At 32.3% G+C, this 13,809-nt stretch overlaps 1 protein-coding gene across 2 annotated transcripts in view; it reads left to right on the top strand.

Annotated features, from left to right (window-relative positions):
• LOC123527609 (E3 ubiquitin-protein ligase DZIP3-like) overlaps positions 1-6,102 on the top strand; it is a 52,856-nt gene extending 46,754 nt beyond the window's left edge. For both annotated transcript variants that reach the window (XM_053523460.1, XM_053523459.1), the window contains 4 exons: positions 2,877-3,316; positions 3,545-3,616; positions 4,884-5,541; positions 5,876-6,102. In XM_053523460.1, the coding sequence (XP_053379435.1) occupies positions 2,927-3,316; positions 3,545-3,616; positions 4,884-5,541; positions 5,876-5,988 (1,233 nt within the window). In that variant the 5' untranslated portion in view covers positions 2,877-2,926 and the 3' untranslated portion in view covers positions 5,989-6,102. The remainder of the gene's footprint in view (positions 1-2,876; positions 3,317-3,544; positions 3,617-4,883; positions 5,542-5,875) is intronic.
• Positions 6,103-13,809: the final 7,707 nt, after the last annotated feature.

Here is a 13,809-nt window from a genome sequence, read left to right as displayed (position 1 = left end):
GTTGTTAAATCATCAAATAGTCATTGTAATATATCACATAACGAAATATGAAAACAGTCAGTGAATTAAGACATTGTGGGGTCGTTTTGTTTATCACCAGGGTCATACTTTTCTTTCCATAGAAGTTTAGGAGGTATTTTATTTCTAATGTTAGTTGAGGAGAATGGTATTGAAATCACACAAGTTCCTTTCATTCTATTCATGTTCAATCGTTTGTACGATAAAAATGAGTAAACTATCAGTTTCATGATACTTGTGAGCAAGTGTTACGTTTCCTGCAGACCTAAAAAAGAACTGTCGTTACTAGATGTCTATGTTTGGTAATATAACAGATATAGAAATATGAAACTGTTATTTAATCATTAAAATAGTCATTGCAAAATATCACATATAGAAACATGAAAGGGTTATTAAATCATTAAAATAGTCATTGTAATATATCAAATATAGAAATATGAAACGGTTATTAAATATTAAAATAGTCATTGCAAAATATCACATAGAAATATGAAAGGGTTATTAAATCATTAAAATAGTCATTATAATTATATGAAATATAGAAATATGAAACGGTTATTAAATTATTAAAATAGTCATTGCAAAATATCACATAGAAATATGAAAGGGTTATTAAATCATTAAAATAGTCATTATAATATATCAAATATAGAAATATGAAACGGTTATTAAATCATTAAAATAGTCATTGAAATATATCACATATAGACACATATAGAACGGTTATGAAATCATTAAAATAGTCATTGTAATATATAAAATATAGAAATATGAAACGGTTGTTAAATAATCAAATAGTCATTTTAATATATCTCATATAGAAATATGAAACGGTTGTCAAATCATCAAAATAGTCATTGTAATATATCGCATATAGAAATATGAAACGGTTTTCAAATTATCAAATGGTCCTTGTAATATATATCATATATAGAAAATGAAACGATAGCTAAATCATCAAATAGACATTGCAATATATCAAGTATAGAAATATGAAACAGTTGTCAAATCATCAAATAGTCATTGTAATATATTACTTATAGAAAAAGGAAACGGCTATTAAATCATCAAAATAGTCAATGTAATATATCACATATAGAAATATAAAATGGTTGTCAAATCATCAAAATAGTCATTGTAATATATCACATATAAAAATACGAAACGGTTATTAAATCATTAAAATAGTCTTTGTAATATATCACATATAGAAATAGATATGAAACGGTTGTTAAATCATCAAAATAGTCATTGTTATATATCATGAATAAAAGAATCAAACGGTTATTAAATCATTAAATAGTCATTATAATATACCACATATACAATATGAAACGGTTGTCAAGTCATCAAATAGTAATTTTAATATATCACATATAGAAATATGAAACGGTTGTTAAATCGTCAAATAGTCCTTGTAATATATCACATATACAAATATGAAACGGTTGCCAAGTCATCAAAATAGTAATTGTAATATATCACATATAGAAATACGAAACGGTTGTTAAATCAAGAATTAGTTATTGCAATATTTCACATATAGAAATACGAAACGGTTATCAAATTATCAAATAGTCATTGTAATATATTACATATAGAAATATGGAACGGCTATTAAATCATCAAAATAGTCATTGTAATATATCACATATAGAAATATGAAGGGATATCTAAGCCCTAAAGAGTAATTGTTATGTATCACATATAGAAATATGAAACGGTTGTTAAATCATCAAATAGTCATTGTAAGATATCACATATAGAAATATGAAACGGTTGTCAAATCATTAAATAGTCGTTGTAATATTTCACATATAGAAATATGAAACGGTTGTCAAATCATCAAGTAGTCATTTAATATATCATATATAGAAATATATATATGAAAAGGTTGTTAAATCATCAAAATAGTCATTGCAATATATCACATATAGAAATATGCCGGGTTATTAATGTCCTAAATAGTAATTGTAATTTATCACATATAGAAGTATGAAACGGTTGTTACATCATCAAAAAGTCATTGTAATATATCACATAATGACATATAGAAATACGAAACGGTTATCAAATAATCAAATAGTCATTGTAATATATCACATATAGAAATACGAAACGGTTGTTAAATCATCAAATAGGTATTGTAATATATCACATATAGAAATATGAAACGGTTATTAAATCATCAAAATAGTCATTGTAATATATCACATATAAAAATATGAAACGATTGTCAAATCATCTAAACAGTCATTGTAATATATCACGGATAAGAATATCAAACGGAAGTTAAATCTTTAAATAGTCATTGTAATATATCACATATATAATATGAAACGGTTATGAAATTATTCAATAGTCATTGTAATATATCACGTATAGAAATATTAAGTTTGTTTGTTTGTTTTGGGTTTAACGCCGTTTTATATCAGTATTTCAGTCATTTAACTGCGGACAGTTAACCTAGCCAGTGTTCCTGGATTCTGTACCAGTAAAAACCTGTTCTCCGCAAGTAACTGCCAACTTCCCCACATGAATCAGAGGTGGACGACTAATGACGTCAGACACAGTGTCGTTTATAAAATAGTCACGGAGAACATACGCCCCGTCCAAGGATCGAACTCACGACCCTGCGATCTGTAGACCGACGCTCCACCTACTGAGCTAAGCGGGCGGGCAGAAATATTAAGGGTTATTAATGTCAAAATAGTCATTGTAATATATCACATATAGGAATATGAAACGGTTGTATCAAAGCTAAACAGCCTTGAAGTTCATTTATTATTATTAAAAGTACAGTAATTGCTGATTCACTTGCAAACCAAACAATACAAAATTACCCTTTTTCTTTACAGATATGTGGACTTGATATTGGTTCATCTAATATGAAATAAGTGGAGGGAAAATGGCAACTGCAAATGCTAAAAATCGTGTTTACCTTTTCCGTCTACAAATGCTTGTAATAGATGGAGGACTTCTAGTATTACGAAACCTACTAGACCAGAAGCTCAACGTTCAGAACATCTCTCTGAGCACATGCCTGAGTCAAGAAAATTCGACAATTACACGCCTGAGAGGACAGAATATAATCACTCAAGTCCAATATGATCTACTGTATCCTCTAGGTGGACATCTTCCATCGACAGCAGACTTTGACATTACGCTTATAATATGCCTTCTTAGGAGTCTGAAATGTTGTGGTTTCAATCGAAAATTCAACTGGAATGTTATTCCAAATGCATCGGACCTATCAGTGGAGGCTGATATCTACAGGCTGAAATTGTACAGGAATGAGGTGTTTAATACTTTTTTCCTAGGAATTCTAATTCTGACTGTTTAGTTTGTACTCTAGCTCTTAATCATCAGCAAAAAAAAATGAAGATATCGTTAACAACCTTTTGTGAAAGCATTCAAGCGCGATGCAGATGATTTTAAAGTCTTTCAAATAAACCAATTTAAAATCTATAGGTTTGTTCAACACTGAGTAAATGGCTCTAGAAATGTTTTTCTCCGTTACTTTCAGATCAGTCATATCTCGACAACAACAGGGATCCAGTTGAAATACTATAGTTTTAAGTGGACTGAGATAGAACAGGTAAAATAAGCTTAAACATCCAAATAAAGTTATATCGCCCAGTTTCTCACTGAGTTATATTTATCGATGACTAAGGGGTTATATTCCTTTGTAATATGAGGATGTTAAAAGCTTCATACATTTCATTACCTTTAATTAAGGTATTCAATCCACAAATAGTTAACATATCGATGCCTGGTAATCACTTGGGTTGTTTTTTTTTCCTTCTTGGTATCTTTCAAATAGGTGTATCTGCAGAACAAGGTATGGTATATAAGATTACAGAAGATAATAAAGATAATATGCAGAGAACAGGAGAATTACAAGGCTAACGGGCGTGAGTGGTTTAATTACCTCTTAAAACTGGACTTAATAAAACCGAGTCTGCAATTTTTTCCCTTTGTTGCATTATACGCTTCCAAGATATTGTTTTATTCGAAAATTTATTAACAGATAAGCTGGCATCATTTCAAAGTAAATGAATATTCCGGCTAAAGATTTTAAAACGAAGGACTTCTTACTAAAAAGATAATATGCACAAATCACTACAGTCATGTTTTGACTGCGAAATGATAAATATTATAAGTGTAATAACTGGATACCTGTTGAAGTATGTATCAGCTATAAAATAAAAAAAAATATTAAAAAAACATTCATGTAAATATATTTCGTTTTTTGCAGTAGATGATACACTTTAAAAAGATACCAAAATTATATGTGGTAACAAGGCATCTATATTTGATATAATTACATTACACTGTTATATACAGCTTGCTTATTTGTGGACCGAATACCTAAACAGACTTTGTCAAACAGGGTTTGTAATGCTTTGTTTCCATATAATCATTTTCAACTCTCTTACGAGGTCATATGAATTCTTCGAGTACTAGGACTTAGAATTGTTGTAATGTCTGGTCCTTTTTGATCACAAAGTCATTGTTTATGTATTACCAAAATCCACTAAAGTCGTTGCTAGCGGGCGTGAGTGGTTTAATTACCTCTTAAAACCGGACTCAATAAAACCGAGTCTGCAATTTTTACCCTTTGTTGCATTATACGCTTCCAAGACGTTGTTTTATTCGAAAATTTATTAACAGATAAGCTGGCATCATTTCAAAGTAAATGAATACTCCGGCTAAAGATTTTAAAACGAAGGACTCCTAACTAAAAATCCCGAATTCTGATTGTCTAATGATCGTTCGTTTCTTTTGTCAAGGAATGAAACTGCTCACTTATCGAAAAGGCAGTAGAAAATAAAAGAACTTTATATTCCATTTCTTTCTCGCAGATTCTTTTGAGGCTAAACACTTCGGTGATAAATCCGGTTCCAAATTTACAGCAGACAATTGGTGTTATAAAACAAAGTCCACTTGATCCAGAAGCAGAGAAAAGGATACAAAAAGAAGTGGATGAGTGGAAAAAACTTGAAAAGGGTGTAGAGGTGGATTTAAGACAAGTGAAAGTAGATACTCAAGTCATAAAGGAGGAGGTGAAGCAACAACACACTAGTATACAGAAGGTAACGGGAAAAGTGGACAAAATAGAGGAGCGCACTTCAGAACATTCAGAACTTATTTGGGGCGCACAAAACAAGATAACTGATCTTGAGGTCGATTTAAGACAAGTAAAAGTAGATGATCAATCCAGACAGAAGGAGTTGAAGCTACAACAGGGAAAAATGGAAGACATATACAAGCGCACATCAGAAAATACAGAACTTATTAGGGGCGCACAGAACAAGGTAACTGATCTTGAGGTCGATTTAAGGCAGGTAAAAGTGGATGATCAATCCATAATGAAAGAGGTGAAGTTACAACAGGGAAAAATGGAAGAAATATACAAGCGCACATCAGAAAATACAGAACTTGTTAAAGGCACACAAAACAGGGTAGATGATCTTGAAAAACAAATAACCAAAAACAATGAATCAGCACAAAAACAGAAAGGTAAAATCGGCCTCTTACTTATATATTAGTCTATTATAATTAAGTATATCTGCTTGTTCAATTGAGATTGTGAAAATTTGGCAACTGAATTGCCCTATTATAAATGTAATGCATAACGAAATCCTACTTTAGTTGTAAGTTACATGTTTATGAAATTCTTAAATATAGATAATGAAAATAAGGATTTGGTGTACCTATAATTAGTTTTCCATTGTACTTTGATGGTCGCCCTTAGATGAACGAGACTATCTTTAATTCATGTATATTACAAAAGCACGTGCACATAAATCATATCTGAGAAAATTTGTAAATAGTTTTTCCGATCTTGTTACAGAACAAAAAGAGATCAATACACAAGAAGCAATAGCAACAAGTAAGTGTTCAGTACATAAGTATCATTTCAAAAATTGTAATTCTTGTTGTCGTGTCGTGTCATGCCTACTTTAGAAGGTTACTACTGTAGCTATGATACACTGAGTTCATTTAGTAACAGTTCTCCAGTATATAATATATTTTCGCCATAACATACGCATTTGCACATTTGATACTTAACAATGTAGACGTTTTCTTGTCCCAGCAATTTCAGTGAAAAACTGAGAAAATAGCAGGGCATACAAGTATCTTCTAAAACTGTAGTTGTAATTAATTGCCTACCTAGTGCGTATATACAGTAGTAATCTACATATGTAGATATCTAATTCTGTTATTCAATGCATTTGTTGTATAGATCGTAACATAAGTGATGTTGTTTTATTCTGAATCAACTTTAAACATAACATATATTGTAACATCGTGCCAAAAATGTGGATACAGAATAGAATCGTAAATGGCAAACATTTTTGCATGACGTAATATTTGGTGACTCAAAGTCTACAGTGATGCTGACGAAAAACATGTACTTTGTAACACGAAAAATCATAACTCGAATTACGACCTGGTACAGATAAGTAATAGAAAGAACATTGAAACTCGAGGATAAATGGTTTGTACGAGGGGGCGTAGCCCCCGAGTATAAATCGTTTACCCGAGAGTTTTAATGTTCTTTCTGTTTTGTATCATAGCCATCCAAATATGGTACTTGTAGGCGTTCCACATTGCCATATACTGCAGTTCAGTGAGTACTTAAAATCCTTGCTTTACAAATGTGTAAATCCCAGGTAAAATAAACCAATGCGAGAGCAGAAAATCAATAAAGTACACTTCACTGTCTACTATTCCAGACACGCTGGCATACATGTACTTTCCTATCCAACAGTGCGGTAACTAGAGTGCGGGTATTAAATATCTGCACACTTTTAGTTACCGCACCCTGTGTATATGATTTACCTGCACCAAATTTGTTAAGAAAAAACACCGAGCTATGATACAAGTGGGTAAAACATGCTCAAACCCATGTATGTTTTGGAATAAACTAAACGTCTGAATTTGCTATGGTGGCATATTTCTTTCGAAACTAGATATGATTCTTGTTGATACTTATCTTAAAAGCGAATGGTCAAGAGTATCTTGATTCTTCAAAAACTGCTACATTTGTAACATAAACCGTTTCGTGTTTGCCATTTAATTGTACTAAAACTCTAATTTGGACAATCTTTTTAATGTTTGAAGAATGTGGTGGCAGTTCTTAGAGCAATTAATCATGTTCTGACACTTATCTTAACAGAAATAAACTCGCAAAAATTAACCGTATAATTGTCTTGAAATTTGTTAAACTTACGTGATTTAATATTTTAACATACGTTCAAGATATTCCGCCATAAGTTTTGACTGAAACTACTGTATCTTTGAAACAACATTTGAAAGATGTTCAAGCTGACCTCCAGCTGGCAGCATTTAACCTTATGTATTTTATGAATGATTTATTGCCGTGTGTAGTTTTGACTATGCTAATTATCTTTGGTGCATTGGAATAATTTTGAAAACAGATATTTGCACCTGATTTGCAAATCCGGAACTTCCGCAAACTTAACTACCTTCTGATTTTGACTTTTCCGTTATGTATTTATACCTACCAATAGTTCCTTAAAGACAGATTTTGGTATTTCATATTACACACAAAAAAGTCAAAGTCGGTATTCACGTAATGTTTTGTTCACCATTGAGTATCTTCCTCACATTACAGGTGTGACTGAAGCTTCTCATAGATCATATAAATCTTTGGACTGTCAGAAATAAAGTAAAGTAAATTGGGTTCTTTGTTATTGTTTGTTCTTTATGAATTGTTGTAGGAATTCCGAATGCAGTATCCTGCAAGACAATAGAAAAAAGCAAAAGCTATAGCAACATAAAATAAGCTAAAAGCAAATAAAAACAAACTCAAGCAGTTAAATAGCACAAAAAACTAGCTACGTGCGGAAAATTTAGTTATCTGGAATCATTTTCTAACAAGAACAATTGACAGACTAGAAAAGAAAACAGCTAAAAAATCATCATTTATGAAATTTAACCAAACAAGTCATTATCCAACCTCCGCGAAAGAATATTATTATAAGGATCTTACATGGCTGCCTCCTGGTAAATCACGTGATGACGGTTCAACCATGTGATCCTAAAATGGCGACACGCTTGGCAATGCCTAAAAATTCAAATGATTGCCATAATTGCATTCGTGTAAAAGCCTTTTAGAACAAAATGATAATTAATGTATATAAAATACTTTGCAGTATGCGATTGTAGCATAGTCTAGAGGCGAGTACTTGAAGGTTTCTTTAAAACACAGCACAATTATCATGACAGTTATGACATTTTTATTTCCTACGAAGAGCAGTGCACATTTACTTGTAATGTTCAGTTGAATTTCAAAAATATAATCAATGTTCAGTTAGGCTTTTAAAACAATTCTGTTTACAATTCTATAACACAATTTCTTAATTTAAAATGTACTTCAGACTAGCTTTGATCAATGCTTATTAAGTTTCATCTCATGAGAGCGGCGGGACCAAGTCCCTTAGCCAGTCACCTGGACAGCTCCCTGATCACAGATTATACTGAGTTTATAAAGGATTATACCGGAAAACACAGCATACGCATTATCTAATTTCCTGACAACTTAAGGAAACGTAAAAAAAGAATTCTGTGATGTTTTGACTGACTGTTAATTCTTTAAATGTAAAGTTTTGAATATTTTTTAAATATTAAATCTCTGAAAAAAATATTTAAAATATAATACAAAACACCTAACGATTACACAACACGATTCATCAAAATTCTCTAATTGTACCCAAAATACCGTCAAATGATTTCGTTGTTTACATTTTCAGCAGGAGTGCGTGAGAACACAAGAAAAGTGAAGTAATTTTAGTACTACTGCATTAGTTATTAGTTTTTTGCTCGTTTAACAAACAAAAATATATATTTAACTTCTGAGATAAATACTTTGTACAACAAAATTAAAATGATGAAAATTATAACTGGTGGTAGTGTCTACTGTCCCGATAAGTGGAAGTAACACTGTGTTGGAGTTTGGTCAGGGACAAGCCAATAGAAAACGTGGGATTTACCTAAGCTGTTATGAGAGGCGAAAGAAAAATTGTCAAGTGATGTTTTTTTTTTTTTTTTTTGTTTCTTTTTTATTAAGTTACCGTCAAAACACGATTATGTGAGATTTAGTGTCAAGCCGAGCAAAACTAGTTTAACTTTCTCTCTTGCATCAGTGATTTTAGGTATGACAACACCAAATTTCCCTCACTACAACACCCTCCCCCACCCCATCCCATGATACACAGTTATATAAGTATCAACTATTAGCATGATTAGAATATCTTCCAATTCCAACTTGAAGTACAATAAGCCAAACAAAACTCTGCCGAAAAGGTAAAAGTATATTTTGGTTTCTGCAGCTGAAAAGGCAGTGTTAAAAATTGTAAAGTCACCAGATACTGTTTATATTCATATAACAATTATCACCAGTCTGCACTGTGTACATGTACAAATTTACAGTATACAGATTAACACTAATCTAAACGAATGTAGATTTTATGTCATACTGTAGACGTATGCATTGCCTGGCCGATTTCATTACGAATACCATTCAGCCACCAACTGGCTGTTTTAGCGCTGGTGATACTGCGCTATAACCAGTACGCGCTAATAAGTCGAAACTGCTCAGTTCAATGCGTTTGCGCTAAAATTTAGCTGCGCTAATATAAGTACACTTACAGTAGTTGATGCTTCATTTGATAGCATGTAGGCAGTGAGCATCCAAGAGTAAGGGCAAATATAAATATTATTATTGAGTTTTTCAGCGCATTTGCTTACTCGTGAATATTAATTATCATGTATCAAATATGCAGTTAAAACGTTCATTTAGTACACCTATGTTTGTTCTTAAAGGCCTAGATTCACTACTATATAAGTGTCCCCCCCCCCCCCCCAAATCCAATCTACAACTCCCATCTTATCTGCTGCTTATCAGCGATTATGTAACCGTAACTGATTAGAGGGCAGTTAGCACAGCAGGGACCCCAACTAGACCATGAAGATGTGTGCAGTGGAGTTGAAAGAAATTATTTTTTCTTCAGTAAATATGGAATGATAATAATAATAATTATTATTTTGATATTATGTAGATGATAATAACTATTACTTTAATGTTATAATAATGATAATAATAATAATAATAAAATAATCATAATTATTATTATTATTAACATTATTATTATTATTATATTATCATTAGGATATTGTTATCATTATTATTATTATTATATTACATATAGGATGATAAAAGATAACAGTAATAATATTGAAAATTATAATGATAATAAAACACAAGTATAGTGAAAAGTTCCTGAGTTCTTGGTGCTGACAAACAATATTTTTCGATTTGGAAATTGATTTTCATGTATTCATGTTATCAACATTATTTGAATATAAAGTTATTGTGTTCCATCTATATTCAATTTTCATTTTCAGTATGGTTGCAAAAAGGGACCTTTTTCATGCTTTGCTTTGTAACTTTGAAATTCACATTCTGTTTTCAATTTAGACAAATGTTATTTACATTATTCTGCAAGCTTTAGATGAGTGAAAGTCAAATTTTTCAGAAATATCACAATTCTCCAGACATTATATAAAATTAAATAGAAACTTGCATGTTTCTTTAAGTTTCTGATTATCTCATTATTGTGAAAATAAGTTTCTGATTATTTTATTATTGTGTTTGATCAACAAATATTTTTCTTTACATAGAAATGTCAAATTTTTTTTAATAACTTTAAAAGTTATCAATTATTATAGAATTACTTTGTTTCCCCTTCTCACTAATAGATACACTTGTCAGGTAGACTGACTCTCCAATAAACAATGACCCTTGTTTATTGGAGCCATACTGTGATGGTCATTAGCCCCCAACTGTGCCGGTGAAGACAAAAATCCCTTGGCCAACTGCCAAAATCTAGGCCTTTAACCATTGATAAGAATCTTAGTTTTATAAATGTCCAACTAAAGCTTGCAAATATTCCAAACATTATGAATTTAATTAGTATATGTAAAATTATTATAAACAGTTCAATCTTGCTCATATTATTTTTTCTATACAGAAGACATTGTTTTAAAAATGTTTCAACTTTATTTCTTTGTTGCAATTTGCATTTCTACAGTTGGCATATAAATAGCCCCGCATGCACATTCAAACCTGATTGGATCGGTAGCATTCCCACCTTAAACTGCCACATTTTGTCTTGCAATCCACATTAGTATATGATATGTTACTTTGGGTATTCCTATAATATTATATATAATTCCTATTATAGGAATACTTTCATACCTGTCATCCATGATATCCTTTGTATAATGCAAACTTAGATCCCTTACTTTACGCTATCGATGCAAAGTTGTGAATAGTAATTAGAATATGTCCAAACTGGCATACATGTATAGCTAGGATGGCCTGTCTGTATACACAGGATACACAAGTGGTCAGTCTGTGTAACCCTGATACCCGAAATGGCCTGCGTTTATACCTAATGTACTCATAGTTGCCTCTTTGTATGCCACCGACATTCAAAGAACGTCTGTTTGTATAGCTAACTTGACCTGTATGTATATCCATGATACCCAGAATGACCTTATATCTTGGATCATTGGCGGCCTTTCTGTATACCAAAGATATCCGTATTGGCATACATATATAACCCTGATAGCCTGTATGTATACAGTGGATACCACATGAGGTCTGTTTGTATTAATACCCAGTATAGCCAGAGTGGTCTTTATGTATAGCAACTTTACAAATAGAGGTACCCAGGATCCAATAGTGGCCTGTATTTATAGCCAAGACCACCTGACAGTATACCAAGATACCCAGATAGACCTGCCTCTATACCTAGGGTACACCGGTGGCATGTATTTATATCCAGGCTATTCATAGTGGTGACATTAAGTAAACGGTCAGGATGGCCTGTTTGTATACCCAGGGTACTCAAAGTGACTTATCTATATACCAAACATACTCAACGCATATACTGGCCTAGTGTATAGCAACGGTGGTCAGCCTGTATACCCATGTTTTTGACACAGAAAGGCTTATATGTAAACCTGGGCTATCCATAATGGCCAGAGTGGCCTGGCTCTATACCTTGGATACATAGGTAACCTGTCTGTATACCAATGCCACCCAAAGTGACTTGAATGTATATCCATAATGACATGTCTATATATCCAAGATACCTACGATTGTGTAAAATGTAAATCGAAGATACCCTTTGTAGACTAAATATACAACTGTATAGTCAGGATGACATGCCTGTATACCCAGAATATCCAGAGTTATCTGTCTCTTAAGCAAGTAAACTTGGTTGGCCTGCTGTATGTACAGAATATAATTGCATGTCTGTATATTCAGTATGCCAATATTTGACAGTATGACCGGTTTGTATGCACAGGATACCCAGATAGGCCTTTCCGTTTACCCATGATACAATGTACCCATAGTGACCTGTATATATAGCCAGGGTACTCATTGTGGATTGGACTTTCAGTGTGCACAAAACATGCTAAGTGAATGACTGTATAACTAAAAATCCACCACTTGAAAGTACATGTATGTATAACAAGGAAAATGGTCCTGTATAATCAGGATACCCATGTCATCCGTTTCTATATCCAGGCTATTGTTGTCTATTTGTATAGCCAGGTTTTCCCTAGATGTTTATATGTGTAGCAAGAAATGCCAGTCTGTATACACAAGAGTGGCATGTCTGTATACCCTAGATACCGACAGTTGCATGAATATTTAGCTCGGAAGGGCTGTCTGTATACAAATGATACAAAAATGGCCTGCCTAGATATCACAGATATACAGTTCGGAAGTTACACTGTATATCGTACTTTACTGATAACAAAATAAAAAATGTAATAATGCGAACTGGAAATAACTTCCTTTTATCAATGTCAGATAGGGCCTATCAGTTGGGATCTCATGAAAGCCATCTTTTGCACCCTGAAAAAAAACCCAGATATTTTCTAAACAAACAACACACAATATCAATAAAAATTGACATATAATACAACACACAAGAAGTCCACAATACTGTCAAGTAGTGCTCACTATACTACTAATGTACAATGTAACTGTGTTGCAATTCAGTGGACACTGATACTAATAATGCATAAAACTGTTTTTTTGCTGTCTTATAGAAGTATATTTTTTAATTGTAACAGGGCTTGGTTTGTTGTCGTAAAACCAACGCTGTCGAATTTAACTCACATTTATTCTGTCTGTATCAACAAAGTCAGGCTCACCTCTAAAAATATCTAAACAGAGATTGTATGTCTGTATAGAAGCTTCTAATCAAAATAGCATACGTTAGCAAGTACTACAAAGTACGTCTTAATTTTAAAGAACAAAGAAGTGGAGTGTCCATGGAATAGAAAGGTAGGCGGGAAGAGAATCTTTCGCGGCATTATTATACATGCACGTGCAAAACTGTTGAACACTTTCATACGATCTTTTCATCGACCCATACACTTGGTACGCACTGTATAATATATTACTATATTTAGGTAATTGAATAAATACAGTAGAAGCTCCGAAAACCGGACCCTCCAAAAAACCGGAATCCGTTGAAAATCCGACGATTTTCAAAGTCCCAAGTTTTTCTCTTAAAAATGCAATTTAAAAAGCACTCTGAATACCGGAAAATCTGAATTCTGAAAACCGGACGCTTTTTCATGGCCAAAAAGGTATATTATTCATAAACAAATTCTCTAAAAACCGGACAGAAAGTGTCAAAACTTATGTGTATTGTCACTTTGAATTGATTTTAA

Source organism: Mercenaria mercenaria, chromosome 14 (genome assembly GCF_021730395.1).
Source record: "Mercenaria mercenaria strain notata chromosome 14, MADL_Memer_1, whole genome shotgun sequence".
Taxonomy (NCBI): domain Eukaryota; kingdom Metazoa; phylum Mollusca; class Bivalvia; order Venerida; family Veneridae; genus Mercenaria; species Mercenaria mercenaria.
This window is presented reverse-complemented; position numbering and strand designations above follow the sequence as displayed.